This window comes from Notechis scutatus, chromosome 6, assembly GCF_049901735.1.
Source record: "Notechis scutatus isolate UNSWTSFEM ecotype Mainland chromosome 6, rNotScu1.2, whole genome shotgun sequence".
Taxonomy (NCBI): domain Eukaryota; kingdom Metazoa; phylum Chordata; class Lepidosauria; order Squamata; family Elapidae; genus Notechis; species Notechis scutatus.
The window spans coordinates 14,801,666-14,825,599 of NC_142014.1; the positions used below are offsets into that span (position 1 = coordinate 14,801,666).

The 23,934-nt window shown below is 36.4% G+C and overlaps 1 protein-coding gene across 1 annotated transcript in view; it reads right to left on the minus strand.

Moving 5' to 3' along the window:
* Positions 1–7,084: 7,084 nt before the first annotated feature.
* Positions 7,085–23,934, minus strand: part of MOV10L1 (Mov10 like RNA helicase 1) — a 62,981-nt gene continuing 46,131 nt past the window's right edge. The window contains exons 18-26 of the mRNA XM_087969419.1: positions 21,036–21,182; positions 19,718–19,839; positions 18,951–19,050; positions 15,530–15,694; positions 14,017–14,190; positions 12,283–12,432; positions 10,230–10,337; positions 8,402–8,539; positions 7,085–7,180 (exon numbers count right to left, since the gene is read on the minus strand). Coding sequence (XP_087825545.1) covers positions 7,085–7,180; positions 8,402–8,539; positions 10,230–10,337; positions 12,283–12,432; positions 14,017–14,190; positions 15,530–15,694; positions 18,951–19,050; positions 19,718–19,839; positions 21,036–21,182 — 1,200 coding nt within the window. The remainder of the gene's footprint in view (positions 7,181–8,401; positions 8,540–10,229; positions 10,338–12,282; positions 12,433–14,016; positions 14,191–15,529; positions 15,695–18,950; positions 19,051–19,717; positions 19,840–21,035; positions 21,183–23,934) is intronic.

Below are 23,934 nucleotides of genomic sequence, written 5' to 3' on the forward strand. Positions count from 1 at the left end.
TTGTTAAGGGGGAATTGCTTAGGTAACATAGACTTACCCAAGAACAAAATCTGCACCATTTTGCACGAATGTTACATGAATAAATCAGAATGTAATCCAGTGTCTAGAACTTGTAGTGCTGGATCTTCATATATAGGTTCCATCCAGGACATTTAGTTGCCTCTCTTCAAATCTTTGAAACCATTCTTGTAAGAAACCATAATTGTCCACACTAGTGGTGGGATTCATTTTTTTTTTTACTACTGGTTCTGTGGGCGTGGCTTGGTGGGTGTGGCAGGGGAAGGATACTGTAAAATCTCCAGTCAGAGGTGGTATTTGCCGGTTCTCTGAACTACTCAAAATTTCCGCTACTGGTTCTCCAGAACTGGTCAGAACCTGCTGAATGCCAACACTGGTCCACATCATAGCTGGCCAATGGGGGAAAACAGAAGTTGGCCTCCAAATCCCATCTCCTTCTTGTCAGTTAATTTATACTGATGAAAAAACAAACAAACAGATGACTGCAATTCCTAGAGAGAATGAGGAAACCACCTGCCCCTAAGGGACACCATGAAGTTCCAAGTGTCTCAAATGGCCAAACAGTAGCTTTCTGACTTGAGACTGGACACTGAGGTCCCACATCAGAGGTGGTATTCAGCAGCTTCTGAGCAGTTCTGGAGAACTGGTAGGGAAATTTTGGGTAGTTCGGAGAACTGGCAAATTACCACCTCTGGTTGGCCCCACCCCATCCTCCCAAGTCCCAGCTGATCAGCTGGGTCTTCTTTTGTTGCCCTGCCCAGGAGAACGGAGCTGGAAAGCAGGTTAGTGGGGTGGGAAGAGAATAGGATTTTGTAGTAACCTTCCCCTGCCATGCCCACCAAGCCACGCCCAGAATTGGTAGCAATTTTTTTTGAATCCTACCACTGTCCCACATTTATAGTAATTCTTCTCCTTCGGATAGCTAGGAAGCAGTGGGTGTGGCTTCACGAACTGCAGCCAATCAATGTTGGGAAAGTATTTTGCATGACTAAATCTAAATCTTGATTATGGTGTTGCTTCACTACATAATTTTCTGGAAGAACCAGGAAGGCAAAGTTACTTGCTCCATTCACTTCTTCCCTTAATATGGTTGAGTGTTCTATGCTGGGTTGCTAATTTTAGGCACGTAAAACTTAAAACTGCCTTGAATTATTTTAGAAGAGGACAATTATTGTCTTAAAAGAGGATAGTCGTGTGTGCTTGACTACGTTGCATATAATACGGTGATAACTAATCCACCCCAGGGCTTAGAAAAAAATAATCATTGCAGGTAAGTTAATGATTATTGGTTATAATGCCTCTATATTTCTTGCCAGGTCTGAATACCAGTTGCTAAGGAACCTGGGATGGAAAGAGCTGTTGCATTCCTACCCTACTGTGGGTTTCCTGTAGACATCTGTTGGATGCTGTGGGAAGCCCCTTTGTTAGTTTATCTTGAGTGTATTTTTAGATTCTAAGTGTCTTCAGCTGGAGGTCTTTCATGGTTGTGCTCTGAATGCATCATGTACAAAGGCAGGCCCACAGAGGGGAGACATAAATAATTTAAGAAAAGTTATTTCACTTGAGTTTCTTTCATATTTGGAAATAGATGGTAACAGGGCAAAAATCCTGTTATAGAGAAAAGACATCAAATTACACAGGACTGATACTACATAGGTGGTGAAATCTCCATTTGTCAGAAATGGTCTATGGGTTGGTGTATGTAGCTCAGAAATAAAATGTTGGATTGTACAGCAATGAACACGAGCCAAATACAAAACAAAAAAGCAGATTACCCATATCAATAAGGAAACTTCAATCCAAAAAGAGATCACTCTGGCTGAAAAACAAATCTGGTCACGTTGCTAATTTCAAAAACCGATATAAAAATTTATGCCACCAGATAAAGACCGAATGCACCAATTACCACATTAAACAAGAGGAAAACCTTCTAAGCACCAATTCCACCCGTGCTTTTTACAATTTTGTAAACAACAAACTAAAAGACTCAAGGTCCATCCCTCCCTTGATAGGACCTGATGGTAAAGACTGCAGCGACGACACCATTAAAGCCAACATCTTTAACACATTCTTCGGCTCAGTGTTTGTAAACAGTAATGGATCATGCCCAATGTTTCCTAGCCGTACCACAGACAACAATAATGATCTAATACATATCGATTTTACAGTAGACAACGTTGAAAAAGCACTACGCAACCTAAAACCATCTCTATCTATTGGACCGGATGGAATATGTGCCTACTTCTTAAGAAAACTATCCGCTGCCATAGCCAAACCTCTAAGCATAATCTTTGAAAGATCTTTCAGAACCAGCTCCTTGCCCAACCTATGGTTACAAGCCACAGTCATTCCCATCTTCAAAAGGGAGACCCAAGCCTAGTTGAAAATTACAGACCAATCTCCTTATGCTGCGTCACCTGTAAAGTCATGGAATCAATTATTAACCAATCCATCATCCTCCATTTAGAGACAAACAACCTACTCTCCAATAAACAATTTGGTTTCAGAAAAAAACTATCCTGTAATCTGCAACTCTTACACTGCAAAAACATATGGACTACTCAACTCGACCAGGGCAAAGCAATAGACGCAATCTACATAGACTTCTGCAAAGCCTTTGATTCAGTGGTACACGACAAACTACTCCTAAAAATAAAATCTTATGGTATCTCTGGACAACTGAATAACTGGATAGAAGCATTCCTGTCAAACAGACAACAAATGGTCAAAATTGGGAACGCCCTATCAAATCCAGTACCAGTCAATAGTGGTGTTCCCCAAGGCAGTGTTCTAGGACCAACTCTCTTCATAATCTACATAAACGACCTTTGTGATCATATCAAGAGCAATTGCGTTCTCTTCGCTGATGATGTAAAGCTGTTCAATACCACAGACAATACTACTACCCTTCAAAAAGATCTAGACTATGTATCTGAATGGTCTAACATATGGCAACTCCAAATCTCAACAAATAAATGCTCTGTCTTACATATTGGTAAAAAAATCAGAAAATAAAATACAAGCTGAATAGTCAAGATCTTGTTGATGACCCAAGCTCTGTAAAGGACCTGGGAATACTCACCTCTAATGATCTAAGTGCTAGAGCTCACTGCAACTACATAGCCAAAAAGACATTAAGAGTTGTTAACCTAATCCTACGTTGCTTTTTCTCTGGTAATATCTCACTACTAACCAGAGCATACAAAACATTTGCTAGACCAATACTCGAATACAGTTCATCAGTCTGGAATCCTTATCACGTATGTGATATTAACACAATTGAGAAAGTCCAGAAGTATTTCACAAGAAGAGTTCTCCACTCTTCTACCCGTTATAGAATACCTTACGCCACCAGACTCGAAATTCTAAAACTAGAAAACCTCGAATTACGCCGTCTTCGGTCCGACTTAAGCATGGTATATAAAATCATACATTGCAATGTCCTACCTGTCAATGAATACTTCAGCTTTAACCATAACAACACAAGAGCACACAACAGATACAAACTCAAAGTAAACCGCACCAAACTTGATTGCAGGAAATACGACTTCAGCAATAGAGTGGTCAATGTCTGGAATACTCTACCCGACTCTGTAGTCTCTTCCCCAAACCCCAAAAACTTTAACCTTAGACTGTCTACTATTGACCTCACCCCTTTCCTAAGAGGTCTGTAGGGGGCGTGCATAAGCGCACCAACGTGCCTACCGTCCCTGTCCTATTGTTTCTCTTATTCTTTTATTTTTCTTATATGTACCCATTTCATATATTCACAACTATGTATACACTTGTACTTATTATCTTGTAAACAATTGACAAATCAAATAAATAAATAAATAAAAATATGGAAAAGCAAGGATATCTGCCTGGAAACCAGGGTGGATAAAATCGATTAAAAATAATAATTAAAAGAATCAGATTAAAAATTGGATTTATTTTTATTTTTATCAAATTTATTTTAATAAAATGCTTTTAGAGTAAAAAAAAAATCTATCTAAAGATAGTTTTATATATAAGATACATTAATAATTTAGTTTCTTCAGGATGAAATGGAGCTTAGTTATGTAGCACGAGGCTGTATATTCTGCAATATTGGGACTGTTGGTGAGTCAACAGCAGGTCAGAGGAAGAGCCGCTGAGGAACAGAGGTGAAATTCAGATCAGTGCGCTCTATTGTGTTCCCTATCATTATCTATGGCTGTGAAAGTTGGACCTTAAACAAGCAAGACAGGAAAAAAATCAACTCGTTTGAGCTGTGGTGGTGGATGAGGCTCCTGTGTATTCCTTAAGACAGCAAAGGTGAGGAACAAGCATGTACCAGACAGAGTGCATAACACTTGACATATTACTAGAAGGAAAAAAAAATCACAAAATTGTTTCTTGCTTATTTGACCATATCCTGCGTGGGAATTCACTGGAGAAAGCAATTATATTGGGAAGAATTAGCAATAAAGCAGGCAGGTTGTCAAAAAATACGGAGGCTGGACTCCATCGTCGAAGCTGACATGAGCCACAACATAGAAAAAAATATCAAATAAGTAGTGCAAGGATCAGAAGATGTGGAGAGATTGACGCACAGAATTATCAAGAATCGGATGTGACTGAATGGGTAACATCATCTTGCTTGCTATTCTACTTTCTGACCAAAGTAACACAGGAACATCATGGCAAAGTGTTTATTTAAATATAAAGGCTATCCCAAACTGAACTGAACTTTGACAATTCAATAGTAGAAGTATGGGAGCAATTTGCCACTAACTTGTTCCAAGTCATTCCCTCCCCCACACTTTCTCCTTTAGACCACAGCACTACGTATTCTTCCGTTCAAGCACTAATCGAGTCAAGCAGTCCAACTCTGCTTCATTTTTGTTTTGAGATCATTTCAAGTTGGCCATACACTTTTATCTAGCTGGGAAACTACTGTCGAGATATAGATCCGCTAGCAATATTTATGTGAAATTGAAGGATCTCAGAAGAGGCTAAGTCTGGTTTGCCATGAAGAAAATAAGATGTAGTACTTTATTGTTCATTCTTAATAACTACAGGGAAAAAGATACATGCAAAATGCTTTAATAATATTTATCGTTATGGCATAAAAATACAGCAACAATGAAACCATAATTATAACTCAATAAGCCCTCTGTTTTATAGTATATTCTTTTAAACAACCAAGAAAACAAATTTTTGTGTATTTCTTTAAAGGAAATAAAGTCACAGTCTGGAAAAGTGGTCTGGAGGTACTTCTATTTAACTGCACCTGCAGATTAACAAAATAAAACAAGAAATAAACCACAAGAATTGGAGAAATAATGTTTCAGTCAAAACAGTTAATCCAGTATCCTGGAAATGATACCTATAACTAAAGGCAACGTATGAAATATTTGTTTTACTAGCCAACATTGATTTAATAATCATAAATGTTTAGACAGTATCATGCATTCCAAAGTAATTGTTTTTCTGCAACTTTGAGACTCCATCTATAAATTTGCACATAAAGCGTTGAAAGAGCTCTAATTAACGGGAACCTCTAGGAAATAATAAAGGAAACAAAGACATTGTCTTAAGATTAAGGATGTATTCTAATGCGAGAACAAGAGCTTAAGCATTGATGGTTGTCCTGAAGTGCAAAGAGATTGATCTTGGGATTGTCCACCAATTATGAAGAAAATTATAATTATTTGATGAAGTCTCTATTTGTGAGTGGTGCAAATAGACTATCTGATCAAAGTAGTTATTTCCAGCAGACAGACTGCCAGAGTAAATATGGAGCACACCAATGCCATATATGTACTATGAAAGGAAAAAGTGGGACCTTATGTAACTGTATTAATTATAGCATTGTCTGAAACAATTTGGACAATATGATATCAGAGGAAACCTTCAAAGACTCTGAATATCTATTCTAATAGTTCTAATTCTTGATATCCTGCAATACTTCTAGTATGAATCAAATCCTTAGATATGAGGATGTGAGGAGATAAAAAGTGTAGTCCTCATATAGCAATGAAGACCTGCATCAGGGAAAGCACAAAGTTACATCGTCAATGAGAATTAACTATCAGTGAAGGAACTCCACAATCTAGGTGGGATAGAAAGATGAGAGCTGTATGACATCTGAACCCAAGGGGACAATGCACAGGTAGGTGGAGGATGACACAGGTCTGCCAGGAAGATACTATATGCAAGAATCTCTATCATACACTGTCTTGCAGTTTTAGTATCGATTCGATTTTTTTAAAAAAATCCTGCCTTCCTCTAATAACATCAAATATCTTCAAGAACTAGAGGTAGTAAGAAAAAAGTTTTTTTAAAAAAACAGCTGACCTTGAATCTGAAGTCATGTAAAATGTGTTATTTGCTAAGAAAGCTAACTACGGTATGACCCATCTTGCCAAGAAAACTGCAGAGACAAATTCAGGCAGTTGCCAGGAATCAACACTTGACCTGAAGGTATTGAAACAAGACTAAATATATGTCAAAATAAAGTAAGAGGACGTGAAGGAAAAAAAATATTTTAGGAAAATTGAAAACTCTGAGAATGGATACATTATGGTTTCTTGTGGTCAAAACAAATTAAGGTGGCTCAGCATAAAGCAAGACTACTCATGCATCATATGTACCCCTATGAAGAATTATGAAAGGTCTAGAAAATTGTGAATGGATTGTGCATAGGTGCATTGGATACCCCAAGGAAGTACAAAATCCTATAAAAATATGTATGACACCACTACAAACTGTAACCTTATGTATCTCAGTTCACATATGCAAGAAGATTTGGGAGTGTAGACCACCTTCTCTGTCCTAATAGAGCAGGGGTGTCAAACTCATGTCGTCACATGACATATGACTTTTTTTCCCCTTTGCTAAACCGGGCATAGGTGTGGCCAGCGTGTGATGCATCCAGCCCCTGGGCCATGAGTTTGACAGCCCTGTAATAGAGCTTCACTCACTCTTTCTGATGGCCTCCAATATAAATCTCTAGAGAACACACCAAATAAAAGCCTTAAATTATTATTTAATGATTCATCCATGACCACTTATTTCTTCATCAATAATGTTGAAAATACACTCACTTTGTCTGATTTTCAAATTCTTGAGGCAAGTCACAGCCAATGTAAACATCATTCATTAGACTGTACTCCAACAGAGCATTAAAGCAGGGATCCTGCCCAAAGGATAAGAGGATTATAAAAGTTGTTCAAACTACTGTACCACAAAATAGCCATAGATATTTCTCTGGTTTATATTCCTTAATATTAGCAGGCTTAAATAAGAATATAACGTTTAGGACATTATATGCAGCTGATTTTCACGTAACACTGTGTTGCTAGGATACTTAACATGGCAGTGTGGGAGCTGAGCTGTAGCAAGCGTAGTCTAACTTCTTATAATTTATATGTAACTAAAGCCTGTTAAAAGTCTTTGCAGGCTTTTGGAACATTTATAATTTCACCGAGATAAATTACATGTTTCCTGGGTTGTTGTTTTTTGAAAGATTTGATTTGGCAACTATCCAAGATGTTCAGCAGAACAACAGTTAATAAAGGTTGCTATAACTAGAAAGTAGTGTTTCAAGATCTGAACTAGCATTTGAAAGCCATAAAGGCAATATGAAAAGATTATTTGTTCATTTCTATAGCACTATTGTTCTCTTAATTATGAAAAGTTAGAAGAAGCAAAATACAACAAAACATGCTATTTAAAATTATATTAGTGTGAATTAGCACTAAACAGACAAATGGGGATCATGGCATGGAAGACTGCTGCTGCAACTGACAGCTGAACATGTCAATTAGTATTCGTTGTACACACAAAAAATATCATTATTAATTAAATTTATATGCTGTTCATCGCACTGTTGCAAAACTAAATGCAATATAATCTACTAATATAGTACCACATTTAGTGATAATGAATAGTATTGTTGCTTTTTGGGGGAAGGGAAAGTTTGTTATTAAAAATGGCATTACGTTTGATTAAATGCCATATAATCTATATATGACATATGTTGATATCAACACTTAGTGACAACAAACATTTTTTACAGGAGGAGACAAAAGTTTACAACTTCAGAAGTGAGGTGTCTGAGATCATTTGTGATAGCATATGTTTCTACAAGTAAACAAGAGTTCAAATGTTGACTTCCTTTGGCTCCCTGCTGTATTTTCATTTAATGAAGTTCAGACTGAGTTCACCATATTTCAGATCTCTTTTCTGCATTTAAGGATTAACGTATTGCTAAGAAAGGCTGAGATGAATCACTAACACATAACTTTTTCCCTGAACTTTAAACTAGAAATAGAGACAGGCAGCTACCAATATCTCAATGAAATTATTCTATTAATGTAATTAAATGAACAAGAATTAGATAATAAGAAATTCTTACTTTGGCAAGCACATGAGGATTTCCCACAACAATGAGCAAAGCCTTGGGTCTGGTAATTGCTACATTAAAGCGCTTTGAATTAGCAAGAAAACCTAAAAAGGGTCTTTCATCGGTAAGTAGAGTTTCATTTGACCGAACCTGGAACGTAAGCACCAACCATTTAATTCTCCCAAATATGTATAGTACTGCAAACAATTTCATAATCTGAAGTTGAATATAGCATAGTGATTAAAATGGTGGACCAGAATTAGGAGAGTTCAAGTCAATTCTGTCTTCAACCATGAAAGCTCACTGGGTGAATTTCAGCTGGTTAGAATAGAAGAATAGAATAGAAATTCTTTATTGGCCAAGTGTGATTGGACACACAAGGAATTTGTCTTGGTGCAAATGCTCTCAGTGTACATAAAAGATACATTCATCAAGAATCATAAGGTACAACACTTAATAATAGCCGTAGGGTACAAATAAGCAATCAAATCATACTAGGAAACAGTCAATATAAATTGTAAGGATACAAGTGACAAAGTTACAGTCCTACAATCACAAGTGGGAGGGGATGGGTGATAAGGAGTGATGAGAAGATTAACAGTAATAGTAGTGCAGACTTTGTAAATAGTTGGACAGTGTTGAGGGAATTATTTGTTTAGCAGAGTGATGGTGTTCTGGAAAAAACTCCTTGTGTCCAGTTGTTCTGGTGTGCAATGCTCTATAGTATCGTTTTGAGAGTAGGAGTTGAAACAGTTTATGTCCGGGATGTGACTCTCTCTCTCAGGTTACTCTCTCTCAGTCCATCCTTCTAACACCAAGATGTTACTACAGGTGTTCTTGACTTACAACATTTAATGATCATTTACTGAACTGAAAAAAGTGACTTATGGCCATTTTTCAATTATGACCTTTGCAACATCTCCATGATCACGTGATCAAAATTCAGATGCTTGGTATTGGTTCATATTTATGATGGGTGCAGTGTCCCCAGACCATGTTTGCAACCTTCTCGCAAGCAAGGTCAATGGGGAAGCCAGGTTCATTTAACAATCAGATTATTAATTTAGCAACTGCAGTGATTCACTTAACCACTGTGGCAAGAAAAGTCGTAAAATGAGGCAAAACTCACATAACTAATGTCACACTTAACAGAAATTTGGGGCTCAATTGAGGACTACCAGTATGGGAAAAAAAGGGAACAAAATATACTATCTGTGCTGCCCTGAACTCCTGAAGGAAAAGACAGGATATTTCCATGATGTAGTAGTGGTTGTGCAGCCTCAGAGATGATTACCATGTACTTTTGAAAAGTTTCAAAGGCCAGAATGAATCATTCTCTTCCATCAAGTACTGCAAAGTGAGTTAAAATGTAAGACCTCACCAACCACAGAAGTCTTGGTCTAGTAGTGTGTTGAGTAACCGAACTGCATCCTAAATAGTCAAAGGTATTTCCCCATTTAAAATGTCTCAAAGGAACTTCGATACAAAGTAATAACTAATGACTGCAATCTTCAGGGTTTTGTGAATTGGTGTAATTAGTACAACCAACATATACTGACTACTACATTTTGTACTAATACCCAGCTTGCAATCTTAAGCACACCGATCAGTTTCACGATGCATCCTCCAAACTGCTAATGAATAATTATGCAGAGGATAGAACCATCAATTTCAAGTAATTGTGACAGCAGCAGTTCAAAGTATCTGGAGGACACCAGTTGCCTCTTCCTGAGCTTCACTAGTCACTTACACATGCACTTTATTCTACCTCGGCTTGCTAATTGGGGGAATGAGATTGGCTTCTGAATACCATATATTCAAGTAGCACTTCACTACGTACTGCTGATATGATGATCACTGAGAATTCTTGTCCCTGAAACTCCTCTACTGAGCCAACTTTAATATCTGATAGATCCACGTTGCGTAAGAGAATGGTGATTTTTTCTACCTAAAATAAAGATACATATTATTTCACAGATAGCATAGGACTCAAAAAATAACATCATGATTTGATTAAAACGATTCAGGTATTGAAACAGTTAAACAAGTCAATTCTGAATTTTATTTTTGAAGGTTTTGAATAGTTTTCTCATTGATGTTACTTTACTACAATGTGAGTTAGAAAATAAGAAAGTTTATTGAAAGCAATTAAAATTTGAATCTACTTAAAACTAGTAAATTAGTTGCAGATCTTCAAATAAGGGTTATTTTTCTTGGTGGAATTATCCACTATTTTTTCTTCTTTTTCATGTTTATTGAATTATTCCAAAATTGGATATTTTCTACCAACTATCAAGGATTGTCTTGGATGGGGAAGCACACTTTTGTATACATGTATTTTTCACTTTTTAGAAGACAATGCATATCTTGTATGAATGAGAAAAACTGAGCTAGAGAAAGCCAGGCTGCACATTAAAACGTCTTTAACAATGTTTCAGATCACTATCTGCCATTAGGACCTTCTACTTGAAACACCGGTATTATATTTCTAAAGAAACAATTTTCTCTATACACTTTTCAAAACTATTTTTTAAGTTAGTCTCAATAAAAGGAAAATCAGGGAATTCATTTTTGGTAAGTTTGTTGATAAATTTATTTTTTTCTAAAAGTAAAATGTGAACCACATCGATTATTCACCAACTAGGAAACAATGTAAATTTTGTAAACAATGTGGGTTATACAGTGTGGGTTACCGTTACACTACTCATCAAATGGATTTGCAATTGGCTAACCCGGGGTATCAAACTCAATTTTATTGAAGGCCGCATCAGGACTGTGGCTGACCTCAGGGGGATGACTGGGTGGGTGTGGCCAGCTTGACACAACTCCCCAAACTGCTGGCATATTTCCTCTTTGCACTGGGTGAAAGCCACGCTGGCCTGATGTTTCCTCTTTGCATTGGGTAGACCGGGCTGAAGCAATGCAGGCCGGCCCCTTACATTTTCCAGGATGACCCCGCAGGCTGGATCCAACCACATTGCGGGCCGCAACCAGCCCGTGGGAATTGTGTTTGAAACCCCTGGCTAACCAACTGCACTCAGCGAATAGTTCTCAATGGAACAATATCTACATGGAGGGAAGCATGCAATGCAGGTTCTGTCTTAGGTGCAATACTCTTCAAATTTTTCATAAATCATTTAGATGAGGGTTAGAAGAGGGAATCAGCAAACATGCCAACGAAATCAAGCTGACGGAAATAGCTAAAACTATTTTTTGCACTGGGTGCCTGCAAAAGCTCTTAACTTATAAGTTACTTTTTTAATCTTTATATTCTTAAATCCTATTTTTTGTCTTTGTTTAATATTTCTAAATATTTCTAAAGTAAGCAGGAGACAATAAGCACAATGTCTTGCTCCTTGTTTCTCACAGGGTATAGATAAATCTCCATTAACAATTTATGCCTTCTGTAAAGTAATTTTTTTTTTCATTTTATAAGTCTCCTCAAAGTACATAAATTCCAAAATTTCAAATAAGAACATTCAGTTCAAATTATCAAAAGTTTTCTCTGCATCTAAAAAAAATAATGCAGCTTGTTTTTCATTGTGCTGTTCAAAGTATTCCAAAATATCCAACACAAGTTCTAGCATGATTTTTTAATTGCCTTTTAATATCAATATCAAACCCAGTTTGATATTGATGAATACTTTCTTGCAAAATTATTTTCAGTCTGGGAAGCTGAAAAATATATCATGGGAACTTCAAAGCCTTTGGTTTATCAATGAAGAGATTCATGAATACCATATCTCTTAACACTCCCCTCCAGGAATGTTTTTCGTGTTCACATTTATAGTCTAATAATGTAACTCAGACAAACAAAACAAATTAACATTAAAATATACTATGCAATTAAAAATACCCAAACAATTATAAAAGGCTGAAGCAGAAAGCTATACCTGCTTTCGATAAGGTGCAACTACTCCAATGTCCTTTTCCGACACTGAACTGTTGATGCCTTTAACAAGAAGGCAACAGTAGCGCATCACTTGAACTGCTTCTGTAGGATTGAACCAAGAAGGATTGCAGCCTTCACGCATTTCCATACCCTAATGTTAGCAAGGCAAGAAATGAAAAACACAGAGAACAATACTATTTCAAATACTTAACTTTATTTGCACAGTGCTTATGTTAATCACAAAAAGTCAAAACGGGCATTTAAATAGCCAGAGCTGTTCCATAAATATTACATTTACCATCCTGAGGACACTCAGTACAATAGTGACTGAACAACACTGTAGTGCTGGAGCAATTTAAAAAAAGGGCTTTAAGTCATTCATTACAGAAAACCCCCCTCTCTGAATGGATTTTAATATATGGTATTTCTACAGAAGAACTGGTCCTTAAAATTAAGCATCTCAGATTTTGAACAGTAATAGTTATTATTCTTTGCTAAAAGGAATATATCCTCCAGCCATTTTCAATTTATTCTGGATAATTTGTTTCCCAACAATAAAAATGTAATATATATTCTGCATGCTTCTCCAAATTCTTTGCACAGAACCCACCCTAATGATTCATAATTTTCAGTAAAAGGAAATTAATGATTTAGTGAGTAAATAAGACGGTTGTGGAGATGAATACAAGAGCACACAACAGATACAAACTCAATGTAAACTGCTCTAAACTTGATTGCGGAAAGTACAACTTTAGCAACAGAGTGGTCAATGCCTGGAATGCTCTACCTGACTCTGTTCCTCAAACCCTCACTCCTTTGACCTCAAACTATCCACTATTGACCTCACCCCATTCCTAAGAGGTCTGTAAGGGGCGTGCATAAGTGCACAATTGTGCCTACTGTCCCTGTCCTATTGTCCCCATTTATTCGTATCTATTTACTGTATTCATACTCATGTTTATTCTTATACCTATTATCTTGTAAGTGATTGACAAATCAAATAAATTAAAGAATAAAATAATAAAATATAAAGAGTAGATTTAAGAAAAAGTGTCTTTATTCTGGATTCATGCATTGTTATGTTTTGATGATGACCACTTCCCCCTTGTTCTATTCTGTAGGGGCCTTCATCAAATTCATGGAGTCTTTGAATACAATTACCTTCTTTTAGAAGGATTTGGGTGCTATTGCAATTTTTTTAAAAAAATGAGCAGTAATTTCAATCAATGAAAAATAGGATACAGTTAAGCATTTGTATTACTTGTGTCTGCTCCAGAAATAGTTTTAAATTTAAATATCTGTCCCCATCCTTTCTATAACATAATCTTCATTACAAATTAGTAAAAACAGCTTTTATCAGCAGAGTGATATCATCTTCATTATACTTAAGATGAAATGTGTAAAGGCAGAAAGCTAATTAGCTCCTTTTTTACATCTGGTTTTTACAAACTTCTTTCAAAGCAGCTAGAAGCAACATTTAAAATGTACCCGAGAGAGCACTCAATGAGAAAAGTGGAACAGCAGATTGCAAAATTTTCTTGCAAAGATAAATCACAATACATAAAACTATAAAGAAAAGAACATTTATGTTAAATCTTGTATTCAAACTACACGGTATCACAGCAATCTAAATGTGATATGCTTATTGATTTACATACCTTTGTGGATATCTGAGATTTCTAAAATCGATATACTTTTTAAGTATAATGCAACGAACATTGATTTGTTTACATACCCTCATTCCATGAAAAATCAGTGGAAAGCCTTTCTTTGGCAGCTTGTCCCACCCCAACAAAGAGTTAACCACCGAAGGATCAGCACAGACTTCCAGTTCCTTATGATAAAATAGCTTAGATGGCAACGTAAGCAATGCACCATGTGATCTGTAATTCTTCACAAGCTTTGTAATCTGCAAGCATAGAACCAAGACCACAACATGAGAATGAATGTGGCTATACTCAGAAGCATTAACGTTTTGATAGGTGAGTTGAATTCTGTAAAGCGATTACAGAGCATTGCTGTCAAGAAGCTCTAAATGGCTCTCTACTAGTTTACATTTAGGACATCAGGAGGACATTGTTTTCAGTCATATTCTGAGTTACCAGTCTTATGTGGAATTAAAGGGAGTCACCATTCTCCTCTCTCACTCATCACACAAACATCTGGATCCATCCACATTACCGACTGTCCTACACTAACATAAAGAAGTCTTTCCAATTGTGAACTCAGCCTCCATGGAGGAATTAAGCTTGAAAAAAATATTTTTATTTATTTTTCACATTTCTGAACCACCCATCTCTCTGAGAGAGAGAGAGAGAGTCTGGGCAGTTTATGCACTATAGAAAAGTTAAACATTTAAAAGGAAGCAAGGATGATTAAACACTCTTAAAATCAGTTAAAAGGTGAAGGGGCGGGGTAGAGTTCATGGCACCAGCAAGACCCACAGCTGTGGATTCTTCTTGGATTCAGCAATATTAACCTTTGAAAGTATAATAGTACATGAGGGGGGAGCAAAGGGATGATAGATCCAACTACTGAAAATTTTGTTGGCTATATTTTCTTCTCTATTTACAATTAGGAGTCCCTGTGATTCAGCTGCATAACATGTTTTATATGATGCTAATTTTTGCTAACTTGTGTACATGTGAGACTGGATTACAAGTTGTTCAGATCTGAGGAACAGAAACATTGCTCCCGAAAAGTGTTTAGTCAATGTCTCCCATTACATGATTTAGTGGTTTAAAGTTATAATGGTAAACAGCCTGAAAACTGATCCAAAAATAAACATATCTTAAATATATATTTAAACTGGTCAATTACAGCTGAAGAATAGCAATAGCATTTAGGCTTATATACTGCCCCATAGTGCTTTACAGCACTCTCTCGGCGGCTTACAATGTAGAATCCTTATTTACATATTACCTCCAACAATCTGGGTCCTCATTTTACCGACCTCAGAAGGGTGGAACCCTGAGCCAACCTTGAGCCCCGTCATATGATCAAACTCCAGGCTGTGGGCTGACTTTGCCTGCAATACTGCACTTTAACCACTGTGCCACTAGAGCTCCTTCATATGGAAGTCCATATACTGCAGCTCTACATTTAATCAAAATTCATAAGAATATAACACAAATTTGCTATATTAGCAGCAATTTGATACAAACGTCTTAGATTCAGGAAACTTCCACACAAAGAATCTGTCAGTTTGAAAACAGTTCCTGATCACTGCATTTCCCAGTTTCACTTACCAACAGAGGATTGTATGATCCACAGGGGCCAAAAGTATCATCATCTCGCAGGTACAAAGGGCGATGCATCAGCCTCTCCAACAAAGAGATGTTTAATCCATAAAGCATTGCAATCTTAGATTTTATTATTGGACCTAGTTGCATGGGATCCCCTGAAAGTATGATCTTCAGATACAGAACATTTTTTAAAAAAATGGGAAATTGCATTTCATACAATGCTCTTCATGAATTACATAACAAAAACTTGGAGTTAGATGCCATCAATGCAGAAGTAATACCTATTTCTATTTTTTTTAATCAAAAGTAATTCTTGATATCCAGAGTAGAACACTGTATTTGAGTTACTATTGCATTTGCATAAAAAGAAGCATAATCTCCCCAAGGCAGCATTTCCAGGTTTTCACTTATATAAGATTGAACTAGCAGACAGACTGCTATTGACCAAGAGGTTATTACCCTGATGCAAGTTTTAAATTGTATCTTTTGTATTACTACAGAACATAGAAAGGAGAGGAATAATCTGGTTAGTCTATAGTAGTAACGTCTAGAAACTCATTCTCCAGGGGCCTCATCTGGCCCAGAAGCACTCCATACAAAAGACAAACACTCTCAACAGAAATTCTATCATCTGAGGCAAACGGAGGTCAGATGAAGGTATTTGGTGTCTTCACTGGAAAAACAGAAGAAAAAAAAATCTCCCGTGTAATTGTGCCACCAGAAAAGGAGGCTGGTAACCTTGTCAATAATGCTGTTGCAGGACACCACTGTTTCCTATCCTGCTGAAAGGCTCTGTACCTCTTAGCTATTTCAGCTTTGATTGCCAGAGACCAGAATCTCATCACCAGTCAGGACTGGCATTTGCTTTGGTGTAGAGCAGGGGTGCGGCCACGCTGCTCCCCCCCCCACGAGGTCAAACACAACCCTGATGCGGCCCTCAATGAAATCGAGTTTGACACGCCTAGTGTAGAGAAAGCCTAACCTTCCCACTTTGCTGATCTTCTTGCCTGTAGTTTCCCTTACTTTTCCCCAACCCCTTCTTCGCTTGTTTCTCTCTCCCTCTATAGTCAGTTGCAGATCCTTCCTTCTCCCAGATCCTCTCCCATCGTTAGAACTTCCTTTACATCCAGGCCTCCCTCAACAACAGCAGCAGCCAGTTAAGCCCTCCCCTGGGTTGCCCTGGCCTGCTACTGCTGTTGGTATTAGCAGGGATGCTCTTACACAAGAATGGTGGAGCAGGGAAGAGAGAAGAGGAAGGAAATCCATACTTGGCCTGGTAGGGAGATAGGCAGTCAACAGGGAAGGAAAATTCCTTTCATCTTCTCTTGCTCTTTTGACAGCAAGAGAAGGAGACAACAACGTTCTGGCCAAATCCTGAAGTATGGGAAAAGGAATACTGTGGGATGATCAGCAGTTTTAAAAACAGCTTGCTCTCATTTCCAGAATGGAAGGAAATAACATTCTTAGGGATGTGGGATCAAGTCCATGATTAGTCCTGCAATGGGCAATACAGGTAGTCCTCGATTCACAATCATTCGTTTAATAACTGTTTGAAGTTATAACAGCATTGAAAAAAGTGATTTATGACACAAATGACCATTGTAACATTCCCATGGTCATGTGATCAAAGTTCCGATGCTTAGCAACTGGCATGCATTTATGACGGTTGCAGTATCTCAGGGCCATGGGATCACCTTTTGCAACCTTCTGACATGACAAGCAGACAGTTTAGAAAGCCAGATTCACTTACCAACCGTGTTACTAATTTAACAACTACAGTGATTCATTTAACAACTGTCGCAAGAAAGGCTGTAAAATAGGGCAAAACTTAACCATTTTATTTACAACACAAATGTTCGGATCAATTGTGGTTGCATTTCTCTGCATCATTAGAAGTTGAGATGATTAAAAGATTTACTGAGGATTCAGTAGCATGAGCACCTCATGGTGATTATGAAGGAGTTTTAATTAAATAAACTTTAAGATTTAAATGGCCCGTATTTTGGTATAAGCTAAATCCTTTGCCCCCACAAGTGAATTTTAAGATTATCCAAGGCCCTCGTCCCTCAGTTAACTGAATAACTACTAGACAAATACTCATTTTACTAATGTCCCACAAATTATGATAGCCCACCATTGATATGACCATTTCATTCAACCATTTATAATTATTTTGATATTAACCAGCCTTGGGATTTTAAAGAAATGAGATGATATGCTCCTGTCTAATTTGAATTGCTACAGATTTGTTAATTGTATTTCTTTTGCTGAGGTGCTTCTTGCTCTGTTTTAATAGCCATCTTTAAAAAAAATTGAAGAATGTAGACAGTGATAAACTTTTATGGTGCATTAAAATCCTGCAAGAGACTGGAATGATAATATATTAGATTAATGCATTTATTGGTTATTGCATTTGCAATGTGCTTTATATGGAGCCACATTTGAAGATTACCCAGAAACTCAAAAGTAATGCAAAATGCCACTTTGGTCATAGTGCACGTAGATTGTAGGTACTGTTCTGGTCACCAAGTGGTTCTGAGTGCAAATTTGAGTTTTAGTTTTGAACTTTAATGCTCTGCATGGTTTGGGTCCCAGGTCCTGCAGCATAGCCTTCTCCAGTTAACACCATCCTACATGGTGAGTTAAACTGGTGGCAGAAGCTACCTATTCTTGGTGTGTAAAAGGTTAGTTTGGTGGAAACCTGTTGCATGTCTGTTACAGAAACAGACATTTCCTTATGAAACGGTTCTTTCTGAAGTCAAGTCTTCTCTAGGCTTTGAATTTCTGTACAGCAGTGAAAATGGAGGCTATTTTGAAGGGGTTTTCAAAGCCATGCCAGCTACACTGATGAGTGCCGATGACTAATGTGTCTGGATAAGGATTACTGCTTTTATTTTACTACTCCTGTTTGATAGACCGCTGTATAGTTTTTCTTGTGTACTGATTGCATTTATTGTTGTAAACTGGTGTGAGATTTAAGACTGGATTGCATATAGATAAAAATGATAAAAATATAATGAAGGGCAACTTGGATGGAAGGGATTGTAGAGAGAAGCAGCATATATAAAAGATAAAACTATCCCACCTGAACCAAATAAATGTTATGGCCATGGGCAAGACCTTTACTATGGAAAACCACTGGCATTCATATTCAATTAAGAGTTTCCCCTCTTCCTTTTTAAACAAAACTTAAGAGATATGAAAACTGAACTTGTGACAGTGCAGTCCATTACCAAGATATGGATGAATAACGTTTGAAACAGGTATGGCTGTTTTTCTAGTAATAGATACATTAGATCAACAGCATGCAAGCAGTATCTACAAAGAGAATTTTTTTCCTCCTTGAGAACATCAAACAACCTCCACACAACAGACATAAACACAGTTAGATACAATCAATTAGATATAATGAAAACTTACATACTTGCCCAGTGTCTTCTGAAATCAATCCCAGAGGGATCAGGCTTTCTGGTTCACTTGCCTGCCCTGCTTCATCCACAAATACATGCGTGAAATGTCCACACCTAATATTGTGGAATAAAAATTGGAACTACTTGTTGTATGCTCTGCATTCTCAGACATCATTTCAAAAATAATGAAGATGGTATCAAAGTAACATTGGTAAAACGAAAGTATTTACCTTCAGTTAAGCCCATGATAGATTTTTACAAGTTTTTAATGTTTCCAAGAACACTGAGGTTCATAGCAGTATTTTCAGTTGCCATATACCAATGTGCAACCTCAATGTAAAATAACAAGGGATGGGTAATTATCCAATTTTGATTGTGGGATTCTGAGAATGTCTTTGTATATCCAGATTCAGATGTATTGTCGTCTAATATAAATGTATGACTGAGCTACAGTATGAATGGATAAACATCTGCATTTTATTTCACAGCGGCAATTATAGATTCTACTTGGAGGTTAATTGTGAACTTTTACTTGCAATATATGCCTATTACATATTTTTAATGACAGCATGAATCTTGAAAGAAACTCTTCTTCAATTACCCGGATCTTTTCTCACTTGGAGTTACTCCAAATATTTATCAGCTATTGCTGAGGCAGTTTACTGCCCATTTACCTAGTTCAGGTAATAGGTTCTTGCTTTCCATTTCCTTCTCTATAGGAAATAGCTAATATTTTTATATCCTACGTTTCCTGGAATAGTCAGAAAAGCTTACACGGTACCTTATTCCTATCTGATAGAACATTCCTGCACTGCTGCAGGTCACAATAATTATTCGAAACTGAGATGCTTCGTGAATATCTTCTCCAGCTTTGCAGTAACACTTTATTACCTCATTAAGACTCTGCAATACAAAGAAGCATGTGTTATTAATATGTCTTCCATCAGTTACACATTTTCAACTGGAGACACGAGTCATTATTTTTCAATGTATATTTACATTATACTCTGAAAGGAAGGCAATGCCTCTCATACCAATGAAGCATCCCTAATTCAATTTGTACCCATCTATCAATTTAATTTTGAAAACAAGTGAATGAGATCCTCCTCTCAAATATTTTTGCTCTGAAGCACTATGTCCCTTCTTGATAATCTGGGTTCTTAATACATTTTTGTCCATATTCTCTATTAATTTTGACCCCTTTGCATTCCATTAGATACTTGTTTTTCTACTGTTCTCTTTTTACCTTTCATGGTTGAAATGCTTAGAGGAAGTTTCAGCATCTGCCCTCTGGAATAGTATTATACTTAGACACTCTCACGTACACATAGACATATGCATACACAGAGCCACAAGGAGTTCAAATAGGTGTAACCCTGCTATCTTTTAAAATGGCCTTGAAGGGGAGGGGAATAGGTGTCATCACTTTGCTTCCCTATTTTCATCATCTTTTATTTGTTCCAGGTTTTGTACAAAATTGATTTATACATCAAGACGTTACAATATTTCTCAGTACAAAATGACATAAAAAATCACTGTGTAAAATTGTACCTTTACACAGTGAATCCTTATGTTATTAAGTTGTATCTGCTGTTTTTAAGACTACAATATATTCATATCACTCTTTACTTTCATTCTTTGTAAGTAGATTCTGCAACAAAATTGTATAGGTGTAATGCAATTATGAACTAGTTTCTGTACAGGGTTTCTTTCATCTGGAAGTTCTATTGTTCTGAAAATATCCAAGTCAAATAAAAATACATATTTCTTCTACTAAACATTTAAACCTGAAGCATTTTCTGTTGTGATGGAAACCTATTCCCTCAACCCTTTCTATATCTTGACTCCCACTTTTCTTATGCAGAAACTGACATATTGAACCTAGGATTTAAGATCCAATCTTTCAGAAGATATTATATTCAACAATTCAGGAGGGAGACATTAGCAAGTAACATTTTCAGATGGTTACAGAGTAACTTGGAAAACTAAGCACTATTCAGTTAAAACAAGTATAATTCTGAGCTTCAAATGAACACTTTATGTAATGATGACACAGAACGACTCAAAAGAGCAATGAAGTCTTTTAGATACATTTTTACCTCTTCATTTCTGTTGACTGCATTAACTCTGACCATAACTCCTGGTCTTAACAACTTGCTGTCATGAAGTCGTAAACAAATAAGATCTGTAGCGCTGTTTGATGGTGCACAGACTAGTATTCGGCTGCTTGGTAAACTATAATATATCTAATTATACAAAAACAAGCATTCGTATATTGTACTGTTAACTGATGCTCTTATCAGTGAATAGTTTTTAAGTTTTTAAGAATTATATTGAACCAATTAAATTTCAACATTATTTTATTTCCATGCTAGTGCATATATTTACTAGCAGTATTGAAGACTGAAAACACATTCACAATATTGAGAATATTTCAGTAAGCTACAATTATTCACTGATGCGTTATTTCTCCATATTGATCCACCATAAAAAGTTACAATTTCCTGGGAAACTTCCGGTTTGTCGGCTTCGCGAGCGGCAGGGATTTGCGACTCTGAGCGATCCCTGCCGCGCTAGCCGCTTTTGGTGCTCCGATCCGGACGGGTCCGGAGCTAGGCTACCCTGCAGGGGTAGCTGAAGATAGGGGGGATCCGGAGAGGGGTTTGGGGGTGTTGCAGACCCCTCCCCGGCCGGCAGAACCCCTTTTCCCAAGACGGTGCAGCGGCGGTCCGCAATGGCCGCCACAAAGAAGCCGGCAGCTGGGCAAGTATGCGCAGGAGGAAGAGGAGAAAGCTTTTGAGAGTGAAAGTTTTCTTGGTTGATCCAGGACTCTAAGATACATTTAATATAATTCCTGGAAATGATGGCTTTTTGGATGATTCTTTCCACAAGAGAAAATAAGCGGCAATTTTGAGGTGCTGAAAGGAAAGTTTATTCTCCCTCCCGACGGAATTAATAAGTGGATATTGAGAAACCTGTTTTTTTTCAGGTAAAACTAGATTTATGGGATAAGTCGGAAGGGAGAGGACAAAAAATATATCCATCTGGTTTGATTTTGTTGGAGGAGATGCCTTAAGGATTTGAAGACAGAAATATAACTCCAATAAGGCTTTAAAATACAGATTTGGACTTTCTTTTTTCTTTTGTCTGATACTACCCCTGGAAGAGAAAGGGAGAATTTTGTCTTGGCTTGGATTGAGTGAGGATTGTGGATTTTGGGACTGTTTTACTTTTTTTTTTGAAATATCTTGGTTGGTGTAAGAAGAAAGAGGGAAAAAAGAAAAGAAAAGAAAAGATCTATAATGGCTTTTTCTTTTGAGGAACTGAGGGAAGAATATGAGCAAACAAAAGCAGCCGGTAAAGATGGTATGGAAAAAGCCTTCCTATTTTTAGAAATGGTGCTGGTTAACTATCAACAAACAATACAACAGATGGAGGCAGAAGAACAACAAGAAGAAGAAGACGAAGACGCCATCTTTAATGAATTCCAAAATTTAACTAAGAAAGAAGGAAGGAAGAAAGCGAGGAAAATGAAGGACTTAAGATCTAAAAAAACATTTAAGAAAAAGAAAAATAAGATGCAAAATAAATATAATGATAGTAAACAAAAGAAAAAGGGAACACAACAGAGAAGGGATGCCAGCAAGGCAGAGGCTAGAAGAAGGTGGGGTAGGAAGATTTGGTGGGGGAAGAAAGAAAGAGGAAAGGCGGAGAAAAGCCACAAAGTTTTGAAATTAGATGGGAAAAGAAGAATTTTTTTTAGGGACAAAGGGTAAAGTACAATTTCCTTAAAAAAGATTTTGCAAGGTACATAAGATGGTATTGTAACATCTGTATTAGAAATAGAAAATTAGAATGGCTTAAGAGTTAATAAGAAATTAAAATGTTGAAATGTTTAATAATGATTGATTTTAAAATTTAATAAAATATTAAAAGGAAAGGCAATGGGAATGTTATAAGATTTAATATTTAGATTTATTATTTAACTATGTATTTAATCATTTTGGATTTATTACTCTGTTTTTATTGTTATTAAAAAAAAATTTAGTAGATAGAATGTACCAAGCAGAATCAGATTGGGTATTAGGTGTTATTTTAAATGTTAATCTAATTAATTTAGGGGGAGGATAGAAAGGCATCATACTCTGATTAGTGATTTCAGGAGAAATTCTTTTTTTTTTCATTATAAGGAATGAGATAGAGGGATAATAAAGAATGGGCAAAAGATACAAATATAATGATTTAAATTAAGATGGATTAAATAAGATAGAATTATGAAGAGTGAAATGTGTGGAGAAGTTTATATAGAAGATATAGAATGGTAAATAAAATAGGTAATGATATGTAAGATGAGCATGAATATAATTGAAGCCCATATAAAGAGGTACCTGGGGCCAAGTTACTTTCCTAAAAGATTTTTTATATGTTTGTTTGTTGTGTGTTTATGTTTTTGAGAGTATTAATAAAACCTTGTAGAAATACAGAATGAGAATAATGGTAATCAAGTCAGAAAGAAATAGATGAAATAATAATAGTGAAATTGAATAAGAGTAAAGAGAAGTAAAGAGAAATTGGATAAGAGGTATTTTTATGCTCATATGGAAATGGCTTAAAATAGAATTGTATTGTATAAAATAAGGTTTTATCTGACTTGTAAAATTTATAATGGAAAAAGGTTCAAATATGTAATGGTTGATGATGATTTGTTTGTCTTTGAAATTAATAAAATTTGCTTTAAAAAAAAAAGTTACAATTTCCTGTAGCATCCTTTTCCAAGTATATACCAAAGTAGCATTCAAAGCCACATTAATTATTCTCATGTTATTTTAATGTAGACAGAAAGGGTCTTGTTATTTTCAAAGCATTCTCACGCATATTAAAACTCTGTTATTTGCAGATGAGAAAAATCCATTGGCAATTCCTATCTTCCACAGCAACAAGTAATTCATTCACTAAATGTATTCCCAAACAACACAGGTAAGTAATGTTTTAACGAAG